Raw genomic sequence first — 23,139 nt, 5'->3', positions numbered from 1 at the left:
TTCTTTGTCTTGATTCTTTTTCTTTGCTGACATACATTGACTAGATGGCTTTTCCTCGCCTCAGTCATGGATTTCTCTCTGACCAGCATATTTTTAGCCGACGTATCCTTAAGGTAGAATCACTTTTAATCTTCTGGCTTGCTGTGTTTTCTTGAGAGGTTGTTGGCTGTTCTTAATTTAAGCTCTTCTGTTCTACTATTTTATTCTTCTGTTTTTCACGCACTGACACAATCTCTTACTGTTTTGTGTCATAAACTAAATTGAATATACTTGAGTGTTGTGGCAATTAGAATCAGAATTGTATTTCACTGTTGTAATTCAGTTGCATCCAATTCTTTGTTACCCCCATGGACCACAGCATGCTAGGCCCCTATGTCTGTCTCCCTGTGTTTCATTGTAAAAGCATCAAAATAGTATTTTTAAAAATTACTTACTTTTTAATCATAATAAACATTTCAATTATCATTCCGTTACTTTACCATTTGACAGGGGTTGCCTTCATGAAAACAGATTTAATTCTTCCTCTCCCCCACAAAGGGAAAGTCATGGTGAATATATGTCATGACTACTCAGATTTTCCATAGATTAAAATGTGAAATCTACTGTGGCTTTACAAGAATTGCAAATGTCAGCAAGAAAGTAAGCAAACTGCCAAGCATCTTATACAAAGAATATGTTGTGTGCATGGAAATTCTCTCCGCTTCTATGAATTTCATAGTTAAAGAACATAGAACTAATTTTCAGAAACAGAAGATAAATTAATACACTGTACTGCTTGCAGTTTGCAACAGTGGTGGGTTCCTACCAGTTTGGAGGCGGTTGTGCTGCCTTCAAACAAAGAGGGAACCAGTTCTCTGTTTTTTTAAAAAGTGGGTCCGCCCAACCGCCACTGGGTTATACTTACCTTTATTCCAGCTTATGAAGCCCAGCTGATCTTGGCCGACAGATTGAAATGGGGCTCCTCATCTGTTTTCCTTTTTTTCTGAGTAATTTTCATTCAATTGCGCACACAGGTGTAGCGAACTGGTAGTAAACCAGTTAGGAACCCACCACTGGTTTGCAGTGTTACATCCTAATACAGGATTAATTTCTACTCCATCCTGTGAACATTAGGCCACAATGTTCATTCTTAAGTGTCCATACATCCACTCTACAAGAACTGCTACTATCAGCAACTCATAAATTTAAGCAATCTTAAAATATTTTTGCAATCCATCCTCCTGCTTGTTACATAAATCAAATATGTTTACCTTTCTTTGTTTTACATTTTATTTGTGATCTGTGATGTTAGCATCATTTGAGCTTCATCAGCTATTCATACAAAGCTAAGAAAAACATTACAATAATATGCTCCAATCCCCAAGATCTGTCTAGGTTCATTGCTGTGTTTTTGAATGTACTGTCATGTACAGTGAGAATAGTATATGTACAATAGTACATAGTACATGTCAATATCAAAACAGATAAGCCAATAATATTTTTTTTGAATTTTTGAATTTTATTGAATTTATAGACTGCCCCCTCTCCCCGGAGGGACTCGGGGCGGTGTACAGACAGCAAGATAAAAGCCATATACAGAATAAATAGTCTTAAATACCCCTAAAATCGGATTAAATGTTAGGCTGTACAGTAATAAAAATTAAAAAACAACCTAAAAAGCCTACCCCTAAAAATTTAAAATACAGGCTAGAAAGATTAAAACTACGGTTAGGCCAGGCCAGCTAAGTTGAACAGGTGGGTCTTAAGTTTCTTGTGGAAGGAGCGGAGATCGGTGGTTATTCTGATGTTGGGGGGGAGGTCATTCCAGAGGGTCGGGCCCATCACAGAGAAGGCCCTACTCCTGGGCGTCGCCCGCTGGCACTGCCTAGTGGACAGCACCCGGAGGAGTCCCTCTCTGTGAGAGCGAATCGGCCGCAGGGATGTATGGGGTAGGATGCGATCCCGCAGATACCTAGGTCCTGTGCCATGGAACGCTTTAAAGATGATAGTCAACACCTTGAAACGCACCCGAAAAGCCACAGGTAGCCAGTGCAGCCCGCGCAGGAGAGGTGTTACATGGGAGTACCTAGTACCTCCCATGATTGCCCGCGCGGCCGCATTCTGGACCAGCTGCAGCCTTCGGGTGCATCTCAAGGGAAGCCCCATGTAGAGAGCATTGAAGAAAGTCTTTATCCAAGAATTGAAAGCTTGGCAAATTTGTCAAGAAGCTGTTCTTGACATTGATGATATGTCCTCTTCCAGAATTATGGCCTTAGTGCAACTGTCAATTTTAATGAATAGTAAGAATGAGATATACATGAAATAATAATTTTAAATTTAAAAATTAATAATTAAGATGGATCTATTTAGTTTGGTTTTATGGTATTACTCAGTGGTGAATCATTCAAAATTGAAAAGACCTTAAATGTCTTTTATCATTAAATTTCTGAGTTACAGTAGGTGGGCATTAAATTAACTCTGACACTAGGACAACCTACTTAGATATTAATTTTCTTGAGGGTTCAGTGATTGCTCCATATAGTCTGGCAGGATTATTTGTTATTTTCCAAAATAGATTATAATCCAGGTTATAACAATGATAGCTGCCACTCTTGTTCATTCAAATAATAACATCTTGTGGGACCTGGTTTTAATTCTCTACTTAGACCAGAATGTACTGGAAAAGCTATTTGTCAGTTTCCTAATTTGTAAAATAAAAAATAATACTATTCTGCATGAGTGTGATTACAATACTTTTGCAATATGATTTAAATATAGACATTTTCAAAGATGAAGCGATTTCTTTCTGCTTTGCTGAAAACCAATTATGAAATTATCTTAAAATGCAAAAGTAATTTGCTGTTTAAGAAGCATCATCTTATATTTGAAGAAAGAATGCTTTTAAAAGCTGATAAACCCTATGCCCGCGATGGTGAACCTATGGCACGTGTGCCACAGGTGGAACGCGGAGCCATTTGTCAGGGCATGCAAGGCGTTGCCCTGTCAGCTGGCCAGCACGCATGCGTGCGCTGGCAAGCTGAGTTCAGCCTTTTTTAAAGACATTTTTCACCCTACCCTGGCTCCAGAGGCTTTATAGGAGCCTGGGAAGGGCGAAAACCGCCTCCCTCACCCCTGGAGACCCTCCAGAGGCTTCAGGAGCTTCCCTGAAGCCTCTGAAGTGCAAAAAAACGGCCCTATGGGCAAACCAGAAGTTTGGAAATGGACTTCTGGTTTGCTCGTAGGGCTGTTTAAGCCCTTCGGAGGCCTTCCGGAGGCTTCCCTGAAGGCTCCGGAGGACGAAAAAGGACCCTATGAGCAACTAGAAGTGACTTCTGGTTTGTGCATAGGGTTGTATTTTGTCCTCCGGAGCCTTCAGGGAAGCCTCCTGAGGGCTCCTGAACGCTCCGGACGGCTAAAATCGGCCTTACAAGCAACCTGGAATTGACTTCCGGTTCGCTCGTAGGGTCGTTTTTTGCCCTCTGGAGGCTTCAGGGAAGCTCCTGAAGGTTCCGGAGGGCCTCCAGGGGGGGAGCCTGGGGAGGGCAAAAAAAGCATGCAAAAAATGGGGAGCCGCCTGTCATGTGCACATGCGCGCTGGGGAGGTCGAACATTGCACCCATAATGCAAAGCGTGCCCCCACATGTGCATGCGCGCACAACTCCCCCCCACGCTCCCCCATGTGCGCCACACTTCTGGTGTGCTGCTTGTTCCCAAACTGAGCTTGGTATTTCCTCCAGGGGAAGCTGTTTTCGCCCTCCCAGGCTCCAGGAAAGTCTCCAGAGCCTGGGGAGGGCGAAAACCAGGCCTACGGGCCTACCAGAAGTTTGGAAACTGACTGTTTCTGGCTTCCGGAGGGCCTCCCCTGGCCCTCTGGAGAGGCAGAAAATCAGCTGGTTGGCGCGCACATTGGTGCTAGAGCTGACATAGGGCAATGGCTCATGTACCTGCAGAGATGGCTCCGCGTGCCACCTGTGACACGCATACCATAGGTTCGCCATCATGGTTTTATGTCTTCTACAAATACTGCATTTTTGTAAATATTTCAATGAATCACTAGATATTTTCTCCAAGAAAAAGCACCACAGTATGGGTTGTTTAAAAGTATGTGATACAGCAGTTAAAGATAAGCAATCCCACATTGGTTGGCTACATCAGTGTCTTAAGAGAGGAGTCTGCCTGGGTAACCTTTATGTGTAATATGAAGATCTGGGGAGGACAGTCAGGAAATGAATTTATTAATAGAATATACATCTAGGTTTTCCATTGTAACTGTACATGTTCAAATGAGCTAAAATGAGATTTTTGACATTTGCTCTATGATAAAATAAGATAAATAAGATTGAAAACACTGGAAAAATATGCTGCCCAATGTGCTCTGCACAGGACCTAATGATGGTGTTAAAAATAAGAGATAAGCATAACTGTTTGCCTTAAAACCATAACTGGGCTCCATAGCTTTGCTGATGCTTATGAAAACCCAGGATTTAAAGACAGACAGAAGATACGGTATACCCATCATTGCATAGCATCCATACATATGAATTGGACATTGGTGAATAAAACATTATAGCCACCAATATTTGTTATCAAATACACACCAAAGAAGTCTTTAAAAGTTATACTCCATAAAGTTTGATTAATTTGCAGTCTAAAAGTTCATTGCAGGACTTTAAAACATAACTAAGTCCCATATATAGTCTCCTGGTGCTTTCCATCTTCCTACATAGTATTTTTTTTGGTACTCATGTCAGAGAACCAACGTCCTTCTGGGTTGAAAGGATTAGCTTGTGACATCACCATTATTCAGAGGACACCCAATTGGGAGTGCCTTTCATGTCCATGGCAGGAGTTGGAGCGAAGGACGGAAGCTCATCCCTCCTCATGGCAGCACTTGGGTCTCAAACGCTGAGCTTGCTACTTGTCAAGCCAGCAGCCATTGTGCTCCTAGTATTTGATAATACAATCCATTTATTAGGAAGGGGCTCCCCCCCATGTTAAAATGCTTTCTCTAAACTTCTTATAGGGAGACCAAGGTAAAGATGGTGCTGCTGGCCCACCTGGGCCTCCTGGACAGCCGGGTTCAAGAGGGCCCCCTGGAGACACAGGAAAAGATGGCCCAAAGGGACCGCAAGGTCTTCCTGTAAGATATAAATAATAACAAAGCTAACTAACATGCATGGTTTGAGGGAGATTCTCCTCGTGATGCATGTAAGCTAAAGGATCTTTAAGTCATGTACCCAATTTGATCATAAATGTCTGAAGAGCTTAATAGAAGGAAAAGGATAGTATTGTTATAATAGAGAGTAAGTGAAAGAGGCAATATCTTGACTGAACTTTGCCATCAAGTTTTATTTTATTTACTGTCAATGGGTTTTTTATATTAGCTTGTCCAATATAATTTTGCACTAAAATGTATTGTATAACCTTATCAGGATTTATTATTTGTAAATAGTAATTATGTACCAAGCTTCAGGGTTTGACAATGTTTTATTTTCTTTGCTAGAACCGCAATTATCAGAATAATGTGAAGGAATTTGGTGTGATTATTCCATTGAGCAATGGCAGAACTATTAGAAAAACCTATTCTCAGGATAGGTTTTTTTATGCATTAGCCATTCTTAATCTTTTCTTTAATAACGAATTGTTGGCATCCCATCCTTGAATCTGAAGAACGGTAGTTTTATTTACTAAAAACCATTAAGTGAGATGGAATCTATTGTTGTGCTCATTGTTAAGTCTGATTATTGATCGTGTGGTGCTATCTGCATGTCACTTGAGTGAGCTGGTAAAACGGTGATTTCTAAATAAACGGAATACCTGAAGTATTTTTTTTCTCAAAACAGGAAATGCAATGTGATTTTTGCATCTCCACATTTCTCTCCTTCACTGTTATGCTGGTAGAAAGGGTTTTAGAAAACAGATTTTGAAGTGAAATATATTGTTGGTCTAATTTGAAAAACATATATTTATGTCTTTTTTAGGGTGAGAAAGGAGAAGCTGGTATCAAGGTTAGTATGCAATATATGATATTAAAGCCATCTATAATGAATTGTTCACATGTTAAATATGGGATAGGTAAGTATAACTCAAAAGTTTTTGCCCATTTTCTTAGTCACTATGTCCTGTGTCTAATAACTTTAATGGTTGACTTCCTTTCATCCTTGACAGTAATCACTATTGTTTACTTCCATCCACTTTTGGTTCCTAATCTAATTGTTTCTCCTAATCTCTCCTGAGCTAACAGAAAATAACAGTAGCTAGATTTAAAGAGTATAAAGGAAGGAAAGAAACAGTCTGCATTGATGAGTAACTTTCTGAACTAAACTGTGTGCCATCATGAGCCTCCTTTTTAAGTAATTCTGTGTCACTTCACACATTTTATTATCTTTTAAACCCATTTCTTTAGAATAATATTTCTTTTAAGTGGTATTTGCATTGGCTGAAATTCTAGATTCCAGAATGAGAATATTGAAAGCTCACCAACTTGATATTACCACTGCTATCTGCTCATGTTTTATATTTTAGGGAAAAAATGGCTACAGTGTTGTAGAAGTATGCGTTATATTTTCTTCCACACTTTTTATATGACTTTATTGTTCCAGCGCTGCTTGTTGTATTAATGTGTTATTGTAAAAGGTCATAACTATTAAAAATGTTTTCAGTTTAGTTGTAGAATATCAAACAAATCTAAGAGGTCAAGCTACAAGAGAATAAATGAGATCAGCGCCATAAAATATAGTTTCCCATACAGTTGTCTTTTAAAAACAGCTTGTAACAATCTAATTCTGAGTATGCAAATAGTCAGAAACATCCAATTACTTCTATCTCCAATTCAGTGTATCAGTTAATTAGATTCATGCCTTTTTCTCTTGGAGTGAACTAGTGAAGAAAGGGGTTGGTGAGGGAAAAATGCTTGCCCTGAAGTTCTGAGGGCAAATGTCTGAGGGCACATGCACATGTCAGGAAGGGAAACGGAACTCCCACTTACCTTTCTGGTGATCTTCCTTTTGAGCAGCATGAAGGTACAAATCAGGAACATCCCCATGTTTACATTTTGACTCCTTAATTTTAACATTAAAATAATGAAAAGTAAACTTTTCATGAAGCCTCCCAGTCAATTAAATGGGGCATTTCTGCAGTCTAAAGTTACTTCTTACTTAGCAAGGAATTTAAACATAAAGCTTTTGAAATAAGTGCTTGAAATCTGTTATCCATTAGATGTAATAATCCCAGGTTATTTAAGAGAAATTGCATCAGTTGTTGGTGAAAGAATTGAATTTTACTGCACTGGAAAAGATAGTTTTAAGATCAATTTGAACTAGTGTTTTCATTTGTATTAGTTTTATTTTCTCATGCCTATTTATTTAATTATTATTATTATTTGCACCTGTCGTATAAAATGCTTTATTTATTTATTTTGAAGGGTGAACCTGGTATTCCAGGAACAAAAGTAAGTTATTGCGGTTTCTTCTTTTTCTCCAAAACTACCTGCATTTAGATATCATGTAACCAATTGTGAGAACAAGCCCTAAGACTTGGTAGGGTAAGGTGGCCATCAGAGTAGCCAACGGTGGAGAGATGTGGAGCCAGGAGTTTTGGAATTTCATCTATTTACGTCTCCAATAGTTCCTATCCTCCAAAACTGGTACCTCAACACTAATGCTTGCTTGACACTTGACTAAGGCCATCCCAGTGTGTCATAGGCTCCTGAAAACAGTCCCTCACCAAGTGAGCAGATACAGAAGCAACCAGCTTAAACCTGTCTCTCTTTTGGATATGTGCATGTCTTGCTCTGTTTATGCAATACACATTGAACCAGCTGTATGTATAGAACTGAACATGTAGCAAATGGATGCCAGAAAGAGCAATGAAAGAGCAGCAGTATGTTATTGAATAAAAGATAAGCATTTTTAGTATTATTATGAGTTGTATTACTGGAGGGTAAAAATTATACGCTTGCTTGCTTGCTTGCTTGCTTGCTTGCTTGCTTCCTTCCTTCCTTCCTTCCTTCCTTCCTTCCTTCCTTCCTTCCTTCCTTTCTCTCTCTCTCTCTCTTTCTTTCTTTCTTTCTTTCTTTCTTTCTTTCTTTCTTTCTTTCTGTATCCTGCCTTTATTATTTTTACAAATAATTCAAGGCAGTGAAGATATACAACACACCTTTTTCCTATTTTCTCCACAACCACCACCTTTTGAGGTGGGTTGGGCTGAGAGAGGGTGACTGACCCAAGATTACTCATCTAGATTCCATGAATAAGGCAGGACTAAGACAGGACTCACAGTCTCCCACTTTCTTGCTTGGTGCCTTAACCATTAAGGTTGCATGTCATTAAGCAATGAGCGGCACTAAAAGAGGATGGGGCTATCCACTCCTTTCTTCCCTCTTTCTTCCCCGTCTTTCTCTCCTCAACCTCTTCCCCATGTATAGGGGACTGGGACAGATTGTTCTTGTTACAGATGTTAAGCAATTACTTGCTGAGATTCTTTGAAATGAAGTCAAGGGTCACATTAAAAAAAAAAAGAAAATAATTGATGAATGTAAAATAAATGAAAGAGTTATAAGCCTGCGCTTTCTGAGTTGGCCTTAATCCCTCTGACTCATTGGCAGTTTTGAAATTGGGTTGGATTGGATTCCCACACTAGTTGTCTTCAATTCAGAGAAGAGTGGGAGTCAACAAAATGACTTCAGAAGTTTGGAAACAAGATATTTATTCCAGGTCCTTGGTGATCTCTGAGCTTGATTATTTTCTTGCAGACATTTCATTACCCAAACTAGGTTACATTATTCAGTGCTAGGTAACATCATCAGTCCTAGCACTGATGATGTTACCTAGTTTGGATAATGAAACGTCTGCAAGAAAACCAAGCTCAGAGACCACCAAGGACCCCTCGTTTCAACCCTAAGCTACAAATGTTCTCCTTTATTAGATATTTGTTCATCTAATAAAAGAGATGAACCATTCTAAAATCTATTCTCTGCTGCTTTCAATGTCATAATGGCTGTTGGTCAAACCTAATAAAGTGTAAATGATTATAGAAAAAGTAGAAGTACTTATGCTGTGATTTGTACAATGATACATTTTATACTCTGGCTTCTCTCCTTGCAAATTTTAGCTTGCATTCTTTTTTTTAAATGATTTTTGACTGCTTAATATTTTTTCATCATTCATTAAAGTGGGTGCTTTTTAATTTTACTAATTTCTTTAATGGTGATTTTTATTTGTCAAGCATGATTTGGTTTTAATACAGTCCTTATAGACTTACATTAGTGGCTTAAGCCCGAAACCACACATTATAATCCCACATTTATCCAAAGCAAAAATGCTCAATTTGGTAGACATGATACCAGTGATATTTGAATCCTGCAGTGTGAAACAGATGGATCACATGAATTCCGAGAATCAGTTTATATGCCAAATCCCAAGCTTAAGGATGCCATACTAAAATGTTCTGCCCATGTGAAATATAGAGATGATTGAGGCATAGCAATCAGAACTACCATAAGATATGGCTACTAGATTTTATAACTGCATTTAAGGATTAAAATTCAGTGGATTCCACAGGTAAGATTTCTAATATAAATGCAAACAATCTTTTTAAAAGATAAATATTTATCCCCACTTTTAAATTAAATACGGTTAGTAATTATTTTGTGGCAAACATAACACACATCTACATTTCAATCTCACCTATACATATTCTATTTATCAGGGTGACACTGGGACGTCAGGAGCACCAGGAGTTCAAGGACCAAAGGTGAATCTCATTTCTATATCTCGCGCTTTCTGGCTGCCTATAAGCTTGAGCATAGAACTATGCTTTTATACAGTGGTCACCAAATGGTGGTCCGTGGACCACTGGTGATCCGCGAGACAATATTGGTGGTCCGCAGAAAAATTATTTGCATTTTTTACATTGCATTAAATCAGGGGCCCTCAAACTACGGTCCATGGGCTAGATATTTGCAATGAACATCTGGGTTGCTGCAGAGAGTCTCTCCCTTCAGGGCCTTTTTGTGCGGGTTGGAGGGGAAGAGATATTCTGACTTGGAGTTTGCTTCAGCCTCCTGGTGTGGGGCTTTGGGCGAAGACTGGAGGGAAGTGGCGCTGGTGGCAAAGAGCCGGAGGGCCTTGTTTTAGTGGGACTGCATCAGGGCCTGGAACTGGCTGACCATCTCAGCCTGTTGAGCCTCCAGGCACCAGTACATGGTACCGGCGCCTGCCTTGCACTCCCGCAGGTCTTTCCTCTGCTTGGAAAGCCTATGCTTGTAGTCCTCAGTGAGATGCTTCTACTGCACCTCCTTCTCGGTCAGATCCAATTTGAACTGAGACAGCTGTTTTGCCAACTCTTTCTCATGGTGGCAGCTTAGCTCCAACAACTGCTTCCTGTTGGGCCCCTAAGGAGCCCAGACAGTCAGGCGAGGAGTGACTGGGAGGGGAGGGTTGAGTAGAGGCTGGCGAGATGCCCCTTGACATGAGTCACAGTTGGCCATGCCCACCCAGTCACATGGCCACCTAGCCACACCTACCCAGCCAGTCATTAGGCAGATCATATTAGTGATCAGCAGGATTTAAAATTATGAATTAGTGGTCCCTGAGGTCAGAAAGGTTGGTGACCCCTGCTTTAAAACAAAAAGCACTATTGGAATCTGGGGAGACAAAGCAAGTGGGCAATGAAATGTGCACAATGACAAATATTTGCAGATTACATTGTGATGTAAGTAAAAAAGGTTGGGGTGTGCATTATAAGCTTACAACATTTCATCATTTTTCATATTATTGTGGTTAGGGATGGATGGCTATAAACAGCATTGAACATATATATCAGGGGTGTCCAAACTTGGGAACTTTAAGACTTGTGGACTTCAACTCCCAGAATTCCCCAGGCTGGCTGGGGAATTCTGGGAGTTGAAGTCCACAAGTCTTAAAGTTCCCAAGTTTGGACACCCCTGATATATAGGAATGAACAGCTGAGCTTGCAATTGCACTTTGAGAAAAAGAATCTTTATTTTTGCAGCCAATTTCAATTTCATTAATATCTGTACATAATATTTGATTCTTAATACTTGCATTGATTGAGATACAAGTATACAAGATAATTTACAACTACCAGCATATCAGGCAAAGTATATGAATCTACCTTAGTGACTACAATTGCAATTGGCAATTCTATGGTCACTAAGTGGAAAATCACTTGACTACAATGGACTTATCTTGTCACTTCCCTTACTCATTAAGTGAAACACCTTGGGTTGCGACGTACAACTTCACTTCCACATTCTCCATTAACTCTGCTTGTTTTAAACCAGTCACGAATGTCCCATAAGCAATCATGGGACACTGCGACAGTCATAAGTACGAGGATTGGTCACAAAGCTATTTGTTTTTATACTGTCCTAATTTCAATTAGTTGCTAAACAGGCAATCAGTAAGCAACTGCTACCTGTATATCACTAAAAATGTCTATTTATTTGGCTAAATGATAATTGGACTTTATTAATAGTTAAGCAAAGATAACAGTTTGAACAAACAAGTTTGAACTGCATTTAGAATTCAGATACAATGCAAATAAAATCAGTTAAGATTTTAATATGATTATTATTATTCAAGTATTAATTGATACAAGATTCTTTTTAAATTTAGGGAGAGTCAGGAACTTCTGGGCCACAAGGAGAGAATGGTATTCAGGGGCTGCCAGGGTCAAAGGTGAGCATCTAATCAAATAGCATCATATGATTTGTGAAGGTCCTGCATTCAGCTCAGGAATTGTCTGAACACAACTTTTAGATATTGCAAGCAAGCAAACATTACCCTAGGGAAGGACAGAGGCACAAATGGACATCTGGAGCTCAAAGAGAATAAGACTAGCATGTGCTTTGCTTAAAAATTAAAATTTCCTTGGATTTCTTTCAAACAAACAGGACGTGTTAGCCCAAATGGGGAAAATGTCTTGTTTCAAGTTGCTTCTTCAGACTGAAGTTACAGAATGTTTTGAAATAGTAGCAGCTCCCCTTTTTTAAAAAAAGAGTTTCTAAGGGGGCAAGCTAATTCAGTCATTTTTAAAAAAAAATTATAAGATTATAAAATTATAGTGTTTATTTTTTATAAATAAATAAAATTTTTATATCAGGCTCTTACTTTAGCTTTTACTTTGTACATTTTGTTGATTCCCTTGAATTCCTTTCAAATACAAGATGATGTTAAACCACTTCAAATGAAAGAAGAAAACAGGTTAATGTATTCTGCTAGAGAACAGAGTTCTTTCTTTCTTTTCTTTCTCTCTCTTTCGCTCCTTCTTTATTTGTTTGCATCCTGCCTTTATTATTTTTACAAATAACTCAAGGTGGCAAACTTATTCCACATGTTTTCCTCCTCCTGTTTTCCCCACAACAACAAACCTGTGAGGTGGGCTGGGTTGAGACAGAGTGATTGGCCCAAAGTCACCCATCTAGAAATCAGTCTCCCACTTTCTAGCCTGGTGCCTTAACCACTAGGCCAACTGGCTCTCTTTTGTACTTTTATACAACATATCTTTCCAAGGTGTTTAGAAGAGGGGGAAACATTGGCCACTATTGAAGAATAGGTGTAAATAGGCCATTGGAGCTTATAGGTATGGGATGCCTCGGATTAAATTAGCTAATTGATGCTTGGGGGGGAAAATTCCATTTAAATTGCTCTTCTTGAAGACACATGAAGTCTGTAAGGCAGGTTATGTCCAGTAGTCTAAAAAGATGCAAACAAGCTACAGAACCAAAAGGGAGGAAAGGGAAAGGCTACCATAGCTGAATGTTGACTTGTTTTACAACTGTTTTCCGTTGTGCCTCTTTCAAATGTTGCAGGGAGAACCAGGAAGCATTGGCAAAATGGGAGAAAAAGGCATAGATGGGCTACCAGGGCTGAAGGTAAGGAGAGCATGAGAAAAGCATGGTATGATTAGCACACCCATTGATTTTCATTCTGGAAATAGCAGAACAGTAAGACTACCTCTGGCATTGACATTATCCTCTCTCAACTACTCAGCCAGCAGGTATTTCTTTAACTTTCTCTTGCTGAAAGAAGAAACTAGAAAAAGGAAGATGAGAATACCCAAAATAGAGATCTCTGAGGTACCATTCACTTCTGTGGACAAGAAGAACCCATCAACCCATGGATGAATACTCCTCTTAATTTAATAAATAAACATTTAAGAGAGGGACCTGGTGTGCACTTACCTTATCAGGCCTAGAAGAATGGCAGATATTCTCAGCAGAAGGTGGCCCCACAAATAAGCTGTCCTTGTACCATTCATTCTTTAAAGATAATAACCTTGAATCACACCCAGAAAGAAACTGGGAGCCTTTGCAGTTCACACAGCAGCAGTGTAACGACAAGCAATGGGATGCCCAGAACTGTCCATGCCATCATACTTTTGGATCAATTGTAATTTCCATCTGGTCTTCAAAGACAGCCTCAAATAGAGCACTTTGTAGTAATCCAACCAGGAAGCGACCAGAGCATGAAGGACCAACCATGATCAAGGCCTTCCAGTCCAGGAATGAGTTCCACTGGTACATAAATCAATCCATACAAAGCTCCACACACACACACATCCCAACCCCAGCCACAATTGCTACCTGTTGAGCAGAAGCCATGAATCTAGGAGGAACCCCAAGTTTTTCACAGCTGGAGTCAAAGATGGTGCCTCATCGTATCTCCTCTGCCTTGCTGTGGTTGAGTTGAAGCGGATTCCTCCCCATCCGAACCCTTACAGCCTCTAAGCAGTGGGCCAGCACAGGGCAGCAACTCTTGGTCAGCTGGGGGTGTCGATATATAGCAATGGTATCATCAACGTACCGATGATAATAAATCCAATTCCACTGGATGAACTTTCCCAGCAAGCTCGTATAAATGTTAAATTTATTTATGTGTTTATTCTTTGTTTATACAGGGTCAATTTAAGTCACCCTTGTGACTTGAATTAATACTTGTAAATTGAATACTAAAGTTGATTATTGCTTGCTTTGTGCTTTTAAGTGGAAGAAAATAGTACTTCAAAATGCCTGAAGGTACTGTCCTTTTAAATGTGACAGCATTCCTAATCTGTAACATTGAGATTACTGTCATGTTCTCTTTTTGCTGTTTTGTCATTTAAGTTTCAGGGTTATTTCAAACTGCTTGGATTTCCAGTCATGTGATGTACATAATCTTACATATTCAGAGGATTCAGTGTTGGCAGGAGGCTCATGTGTCTTGAATCTGATCTGTCTGGTTTATTTTATAGTCAGATTATGTTGAAAGCTTTTAAAGCTGCTGTTGCTGCTAATATTGTGTTCCTCCAGAAGTCATATAAATCTGTTTTTTCTTTAAACTAGGTGGGGAAAGTTACTCTCCAAATTTTCACTGAATTAAATCTCTAACAGCTCAAGTCAACATGGTCAATTTCTCTATCTTTTCTCTAAATTAATCTTCTTTATTGTTTTTGTTCAATTTTCAGGGAGAGCCTGGTGAGAAGGGAGCAGATGGATATATCGGGCCAAGGGTATGAATTTCCTGGGGGGGAGGGGTCTAGTGCCCTAAAATACATAAGTCACAATTTACCATTTCCCAATAGTTTAAACGGAACTGGAACAAACATACAATATGGTAATTATGAACATTATTGCACAAACCTGTGTTTGGACCTGCACACTAATTCAACTAAAAGTTATAATTAATATAAATGTTTTGGAGTTGAAAATGTTTTCAAGGAATTGTGTGGGACATATAAATACAAAGGATTACAACAAGTACCGGTAGAATCTGTTTTGTATATACATATACTTTCAAATACACTATGCTTTCAAACAAGTACAATACCAAAATCATTTCCACTGTTATAGATTGATTAGAGCCTTACAGAAAAAGAAGATAAATAATTTGAAGAACATATTTCTTTCTCCTACAGCAAAGTTTTCCAACTTTACAAAGAGTAAATTGGAATTCTTCCAATTCTACAGTCTTAGTTCATCTGAAACTGAGTTGGAAAAGACACTCCTTTTATTTCTCATAGCATTCAAATACTTACTAAATCCTCAGGGAGGACGATTGTAATAGATTGGGGAACGGAGTATCAATAAAATCCCCCTCTTTTTCTTCATTTACAGATGCTTCTCCTGGATTAAAGAATTCTCCGTGAATAGAAAAGTGCAGTTAGAAACTATTATTAGTACCTTTCTGAGAGTTCACATCCTTGAACTTGCATATTTGTCCATTAACTTTCAAAATAGAAAGCCCCCAAGGTAGTATATAACACCGAACAAAACAATGAAAGAGCATAATTGTTTCTTTTCCAGAAGAAATCTCCATTTCATCTTCGATGGTTCAAGGTTCACATAATGATAAAAAATTCTGAATAACAAAACAGTTTTAGCAAAATGTTTTAATAGGGACTTTAAAAGTTTATTATAGAAAGGACTTCTACAGCTGTATCAGCACTGTTGAAAAGGAGCTGGGCTTGATAATTAATTGTCTTTAAAAATAGCAAGATTGGTGTCAGGGGAGTCAACAGGTGATATTTGACTCTTCCTTACAGTGGATAATAATTTACTAAGGCATGCTAATAGTATGTGAATAGTAGAGTGTTATATCTGTTAGCATGAACATTGCAATAACTTTATCTTTTCAGGGACCTCCAGGCCATAAAGGAGAACAGGGTGATACAGTAGTAATTGACTATGATGGTAGGATCTTGGAAGCTCTCAAGGTAACGTGTGATATGATCATACTATTCTCTGAACTAATGAATTATTTGTGTAAATAAAGGAGTATTATATAAGTGGATGGATGGGTGGGTAAGTGGAGATAGGTGGTGCAGTGGTTAGAATGCAGTATTGCATGCTAATTTTGCTGACTGCTGACTGCCAACAGTTCGGCAAGTCAATTCTGAGTGGCTCAGGGTTGATTCAGCCTTCCATCCTTCTGAGATCGGTAAAATGAGGACCCAGATTGTTAGGGGCAATATGTTGACTTTGTAAACTGCTTAGAGAGGGCTGTAAAACACTGTGAAGTGATATATAAGCGTAAGTGGTATTGCTATTGCTAGATGATACCTAGATAGATGGATAGATAAAAGATTAGATGATAGATAGATAGATAGATAGATAGATAGATAGATAGATAGATGATAGATAGATGATAGATAGATAGATAGATAGATAGATAGATAGATAGATAGATAAATAGATAGATAGATAGATTGATAATAGATAGATGATAGATAGATAGATAGATAGATAGATAGATGATAGATAGATAGATAGATAGATAGATAAACAGACAGACAGACAGACAGACAGACAGACAGACAGACGTTCCACAATTGGTGCTTTCCAGACATTCCATGATTGTCACACTGGATGAAATAAGTTAAAAACTGTAGCAATGTTGTCAGATACACCGTATGCATATAAGATCATAAACCCATATAATGTTGTGCCCTGCTTCGCTCATTGACCAGTCAGGCACCTTTAGAAAAACTGTAATCAAAATATGAACACAAGATATATTCTGCATAAGATTTAGTAAGATAACTCTGAAAGTGCACAAATATTCCATTAATCAATGCTTACAACAAAGGTAACAATATCCCCCCCCTCCCGAGGGCTACATGTAATGGAAGTGAAACTCCATCCTACCAAAGAGAACTAGTTCCCAATTGTCTCACATCTGCACTTGCACATCTTCAAGCATATATCTTTAGTTGTATCCATAGACCGTTACCTATGCTAATGTAATACATATTGGTTCTCTAGTCTGATGAGTTGGGGCACACCAGGCCCTTCACTACTACGTATTCTCAGCTTGTACCAGTCTGATAAAAATCTTAATATTTTCCTTCTGTGTTGTGCTGCTTGCTTCTCATTGTTGTTTCTGAATTTGGAATAGCAGCTGCACTGCTTCCCAGACAGAATATAGTTGTTCCTAAGCACAATTACAGAAAAATTCAGTTCTGTTCTGGGAGTGAGGAACCTACCTTTCTTCAGGATGATGAATACACAAGTAATATTAACAGGTGTTTGTTTACATAATAGATTGCAGTTTAGTAGTTACAGGAACAGAGTTTACATTTTTTTCCCTTTCAGATCAATAGATAAAAGCAATGCAGTAACATTTTCTGATAACAAGTTTGCACAGATTATACTATTTTCCATTGGGAGAAGGCCTTTGAAACTACTGTTTTAGCTGTGTCGAGTACATTTGAAAACCATCCTAATTCTTTTATAACAGGCTGTGGGGAAACCCAAATTGACGGTAATTGTGGCGTGCCAGATGTTCACTTGGATTGGTTTGTTGGGATGGCCCAGCATGTGGCTTTTTTGCCTTGGATTTCTGGAATGTGATCATTAACAAAACTTCTGCTAAACATTTGGTTAATAAAACAGATCCAAATCTGAAGGGATTGTTTACTTTGGTTTCTATTTCTCTAGCTTACTGAAGTTTAGTGACTGATCCTACAGTCATTTTGATACTCAAGTAACTAGCAGTGCTTAATATGAGAAAGCTTTTTACTCATTACTCATGAAATTGATATTACTACTTAGCTTTGGCTTAACCAGCGCCTGCTATTACATTAATCCAGTACAGCATTCTGATCTCTTGATACATCAACTTCCATTAACAGCCACCAACATAATTCAAGTACTAAACACTTGGAGGCTTCATATTGGGGAAAGCTGAAACACCAGTTAACACTGCTTAGTTTTTATCATTTTAGGTCAGGAAACTTGACTTTGTTTTAGTCACAGGCCCAAAATGACTTTAGATTCCACCATACCAGAGATGGCTATTAGATAAAATATTCCCAATTTACATTTCAGATGATAGTGAAAATTTGATTATTGGAACATACTCACTCTGACTTGTATTTTTGTTTTCAGGGTAACTGTGTGTTACCCTTACTGTGCGGAAAAAAAATAAACGCTTGAATAACTAAATTCTGTTTTCCACTATCCTTCTCACCCCAAAATCCAAGAATTTCCCATGACCAGGCCTCATAGACAAAAGGCATTATAATTTAGGTAACCTAGTTTCAGACAACAGTAGAACCGCTGGTCATGAACGCTTCTGACCAGGACCAAATCGGGTTCCAACCAAACAATTCACAATTTTTTTTTCCCGTGGCCGATTTTTCCTTTTACGACATTTTTTTTGTAAGGGCCAAATTTCCAAAATCAGGTTCAGGTCACGACCAAATCGTGGAAGTTCCAAAGTTATGGAATTAACTCTGGTTGTGACCAAAGGTTCTACTGTATTTTACATGAATAATCAGATTATCATGTGATCATTAGTTTACACATCTATAGCCTATTTCATGCATGAATCACACATTCACAGCTGTTATCAGGAATGAGACTGCAATGGCCTTGTAATTTTTTTTCTGTAGTGGCAAAACCTACATGCCAGCAATTACTCGCACATGGGCTTCCATATGACGGAAATCCAATTATGTGAAAACCTTTGGACAAACAACTGTTCATAACAGGGGTGGGTTCCGGCAGCCGCTACTGCTGGTTCGCTCGTGTTTGTGCGCGCATTCACAATACTATAAAAATGCTTCTGTGTATACACAGAAGCCAAAAACAAGATGGTGGTGCCTACAGTGCTGCCGGGAGAACCAGTTTGGGGTGTGACAGGCCTGGGTCACTGCTGGTTCCAGCAACCCAGGCCGCCAAACCACTACCGGTTCTGCCGAACTGAACCAAACTGGTAGGAATCCACCATTGGTTCACAGGTAGACTTTTTCTGTGCATTTGAGTTATGAGGCAGCAGAGACTCCAGTGCCACCTCAGTCCTGATCATGCAAGCATGATACATTGATTTGGTTTTATACAAAATGCACATTACTCCCATACTTAATTTGTGCCCTGAATTAATTTGTACTGGAAGATTTCAGGCATTGCATATTCAGTGTAATATGTCAAAAGGTGTATAATTGTTTATATTAAATCCAAAAGTTTCCTTTTATCAATGGAAGGAGTATTTATCCAATAGAGGGCAGTCTTCAGAGTGAATTCTTCATGAGGAAAGCTAATTCACATTTCTTAATAAACTACAAGAACTTGTCACCTGCATGTATATTCATAGTGAACAAAATGAAATCTGTTCATATTTAGTGCTTTTATTCAGTGCTTCCTACACAAATGTTGCATATATGTTACTGAATTGATAAATTCAATTCCCAACACTTCAGCCACAATATGTGATAAATTAAAATTAGGGAATTTTATTTTGAAAGGATAGTATTTAGTTTCTCTGAAAATAGGTATATTTTATATTAAAAAGTAAAAGACAATAAACATATTTAGTACACGGAGACAATTCATTTTGGGAACTACAGGTAGTCCTCAACCTATGATGAAAATTGGGACTGTCACTTGTCTCTTTTAAAAATTTATTTTTATATATTTCAAATTTTAATATTTGATTTATACAACACCTAGAGTTCCTGTGGAAGATAGATGGGCAGGCTTAAAATTAATAAATAAATAAATACTTGCATCACTAAGCAAATTGTGCCCAATCTTATGAGCCTCTTTTGTTGCAATCATTAAGCAAATCATCACAGTTCTCACTTCCAATGAGCTTGTCTGTTGAATGTCCAGCTGGGAAGGTCACAAATGATAATCACATACCCCTGGAACACTGCCATGCCAATAAGTGAAAAGACTGGCTGTAAGTCAGCAGCATCCTAGTTGAGTTTATATATTTGTATCTGTTACTAGTTGAAGAGATTGAAAAAAGAAGGAAAACAAGGTTTCCATGAAGTGACAACTTGGAGATGTGTCATTATTGTTATAAGACAAATGGCTCTTATCACCTCATAATACACGTGATGCAAGACTCAGTGAACAGAAATTGTTTATAAGCTTCCTTGCATTGTGGAATAACTTCCCTTCAGTTAAATATTTGATAGTCTACTCCAAAGACATTTCGGTGTATTATCTTTGTTGCTTAAAATAACTGTTGCTTGTTTTCTAAAAGTTATTCAGTACATGATTAGGTATAAATGCTTTATTTCTTAAATATTAACTGCAACAGCAACTGAATCCTTCTTATTCTTTGTTTTAGGGGCCACCGGGGCCTCAAGGGGAACCAGGGCCTCAAGGCGCTCCAGGACCAAAGGTTGGATCTCAGTTCCTTTAAAACAAAATATGTTGGTCTACACCAGGGGTGCCAACCTTGCTAACTGGGGAATTCTGGGAGTTGAAGTCCAAAGTCTTAAAGTTGCCAAGGTTGGACACCCCTGTTCTACCTAATGGCCATTCAGCGGCACAGTTATTGGTTCATATGGGTTATTAATGACATAGGTCCTTTGAGATCAGATCAGTGATGAGTTTTGAAGATTAACATGTAGCAGGCATCAGAAATTTTTGGGTTCATTTATATATTTTAATTTATATGGTAATATGCATTAGATTTCTTTATATGGTTACTTGGATTTTAATAACAGTTGCTGATAGAGGCTCATAATAGCTATTTATTGAAGATCTAACAACTTACCTGAAAGATAGCAAAAACAACATAACTGAAGTCTAGCAAATGTTACTTTATACCCACCAAGATCTTTGTAGTTTGGGGGTGTTTTTTTGCTCATTTGGACCTTGAAAGATTACCTTTGTTTAGAAGTTAGCGCTGGAAGATATTTAAATTTAATTAAATTTAATTCTGAAATGCAAAGTCATAGATTCAGGTAAGTGGACATGGAATTGCAATCTGAAGAAACTCGGTGCTTTAGCTATAATATCCAGCTTTATTGACAGCTCTTCAGGCTTTAAGAATCGCTATTATACTTAGTCCAAGAAAATAAAAGTTATTTTGTAGAACTTAATTTGAACTGATATTTTATTTAGAATATCTCCTTTGCCCTAATTTATTCCTTTTCTTTAATACTTTAGGGGGAGCTTGGCTTGCCTGGTCCACCTGGAGTTGATGGAGAGAGGGTATGTTTCAGGATTAATACATTCACTATGAAAGTGTTTGTCTGAATTTATTTTAAAATAGAAAATTACTATTATGGCTACAGTTCTATACTTGGTTAGCCGTAAGTGCAGTGAATTAAGCTGTTAGCTAAGATATTGCACTGTAATTGTCAAAGCTATTAAAACAGTCAGAATCTTCAAGGGTTTATGAGGAAATAAACTTTATAAATATAGGCGTTTATTGCTATTTTGAACAAACACTACTGACAGAAATAAAGTAAGAGCAACATTTTTATTTGTCAAACTTCTCTCTCATTTTCTGAGGCCCAGCAATCAGATGTAATTTACATTTTTTAAAAAAAGAAAATAAACCAAAGGAAGAAACTCTGGAAGTTAAAGCTAGAAATCAAAAGACAAGCCTTCTTAAATAGAAAGATGTCATTATTAGCCCTACAAATATTTGGGCCTGAGTGAATCAGGCAAGCTTTATCTGTATACAAATTTATCCTATCAGAATCAGATATTCAAAATCATTTTAATAGGGTTGTGCAAAGTCTTCAAAAGAAGGTTTTCTGGAGACAGCTTGGTGTTCTTTACAAAGTAGCAAGCTGTGAAAAAAAGATGTGGTTGTTTTGGTAATTTGAAGAGAGACACTTTACATTGTGCAGAAGCAAAGGATTTGCATAGCATTTCAGAATGCAGAGCCCTTAAATTTCCTGAGCTATTTAGAGGTTTGATACATACGGTAAGCTACCATAGAGTTAAACCATTGCAGAATTGAATGTATCTACATGCCATTAAGATGTCTTTGAAGACATCTTGCAGAAGTAAAAAATGGGAGTTTCACTAACTGGCTATATCATCCAAGAAGTAAATACTGAAAGTTCTACCAACAGGTTATATAATTCATTGGTCTCATGGGAAAAAGAGGCTTATGTGCTGTAGGTTTGTAGTAGAGAAACAAGAAGCCTACAGAGCAAAGAACAAATAGCAAAGCAAATATTTCTCTGCAACCTTGCTGAGAAGTGCAGTCCATCTTCTCCCAAAGTAAGTAATCCACTGAAAATTAATATCCCCTCCAAAAAAACATTATTGCCCAGCACAACAACGTAGTAACAACATCTGGTTTAGCTGCCTATCTGGCTCTTTATTAAGCCATTCCACTGATGTTCTGAGATTACAAATTTGATAATTAATTTTGTGCAGGAAAGTGTGTGATAACAGAATCTTGAGGAAATATTTTCCACTCTGAGAAATTTTGTTCTACTCTTTATCATTAGCATTTGATCGTAAACAGGGCTTTCTTCTGTAAGCAGGATTTAGTGTATCTCTGAGAAGTTCTGAAAACAAATCCTTTGAACTAAACCCCGTCTACTTTTGCTTTTTATTACAGGGATTGAAAGGGTCAAAAGGAGATCAAGGAAGCTCTGGACTAGAAGGACCAAAGGGAGAGATTGGCGAAGTGGGCATGATTGGTTTACCTGTACGTCTGTATCTAATTTTTTTCATTCAACTTAGTTGACAACCTCTAACATAGCATTTTTCAACTTTGACATCTTTAAGATGCCTGGACTTCAACTTCCGGAATTCTGGGGTTGAAGTCCAATATCTGGAGGTTGAAGTCCAGTATCTCAAAGTTGCTAAGGTTGAGAAACACTGCTCTAATCACTCCATACCATTGAGGGACATCCCTAGAGGGGGATGGGACAAATAGTTTCTATCTCTGTCAGATTTTGGATTTTAGGGAGGGAAATATGCATGGAAGCAAAGTGATCTCATTCTCATCATTAAAACAATCCTAAAATCCAATGCTAGCCCACAATTGTGCCACTAAAATTCAGATATTCCTCACTCACTGATCATTCATTCAGTGACTGTTTGAAGTTACAACAGCACTGAAAAAGGAGATTCACAACTGTTCCTCAAAGTTGCAGTTGACCTAGCACCCCCCAGAGTCATGTTTATGGTTTGGGTGTTGGCAACTGGACCACATTTTCGATCTCACAACATTCTGTGTACATGTGATTGCCATTTGCAAGCTTCATAGTCCAACAAGCCAAGTCAGAGGGGAAGCCAGCAGGAAGTGGCAAGTCACGGTTATCTGAGGTTGCGTTTAATCACCCACGATGATTTGTTTAATAACTGTAGCTGGTACTGACAGAACTGATGTTGTAAAGTCCCTGCGGACACATGACATCATGCTGAACAATCATGAGGATTACCTATAC

The 23,139-nt window shown here is 38.2% G+C and overlaps 1 protein-coding gene across 1 annotated transcript in view; it reads left to right on the top strand.

Annotated features, from left to right (window-relative positions):
• The window catches only part of COL23A1 (collagen type XXIII alpha 1 chain), a 294,393-nt gene that overhangs the window by 249,871 nt on the left and 21,383 nt on the right, over positions 1-23,139 (top strand). Inside the window, exons 9-21 of the mRNA XM_081942141.1 lie at positions 45-113; positions 5,003-5,119; positions 5,961-5,987; positions 7,403-7,429; positions 9,688-9,732; positions 11,619-11,681; positions 12,815-12,877; positions 14,449-14,493; positions 15,619-15,696; positions 17,220-17,243; positions 20,061-20,114; positions 20,888-20,932; positions 22,305-22,394. Coding sequence (XP_081798267.1) covers positions 45-113; positions 5,003-5,119; positions 5,961-5,987; positions 7,403-7,429; positions 9,688-9,732; positions 11,619-11,681; positions 12,815-12,877; positions 14,449-14,493; positions 15,619-15,696; positions 17,220-17,243; positions 20,061-20,114; positions 20,888-20,932; positions 22,305-22,394 — 747 coding nt within the window. The remainder of the gene's footprint in view (positions 1-44; positions 114-5,002; positions 5,120-5,960; positions 5,988-7,402; positions 7,430-9,687; positions 9,733-11,618; positions 11,682-12,814; positions 12,878-14,448; positions 14,494-15,618; positions 15,697-17,219; positions 17,244-20,060; positions 20,115-20,887; positions 20,933-22,304; positions 22,395-23,139) is intronic.

This window comes from Natrix helvetica, assembly GCF_964273705.1.
Source record: "Natrix helvetica genome assembly, chromosome: 1".
Classification (NCBI taxonomy): Eukaryota; Metazoa; Chordata; class Lepidosauria; order Squamata; family Natricidae; genus Natrix; species Natrix helvetica.
Note: the sequence above shows the minus strand (reverse complement) of the source record. Positions and strands in the feature narration are given on the sequence as shown.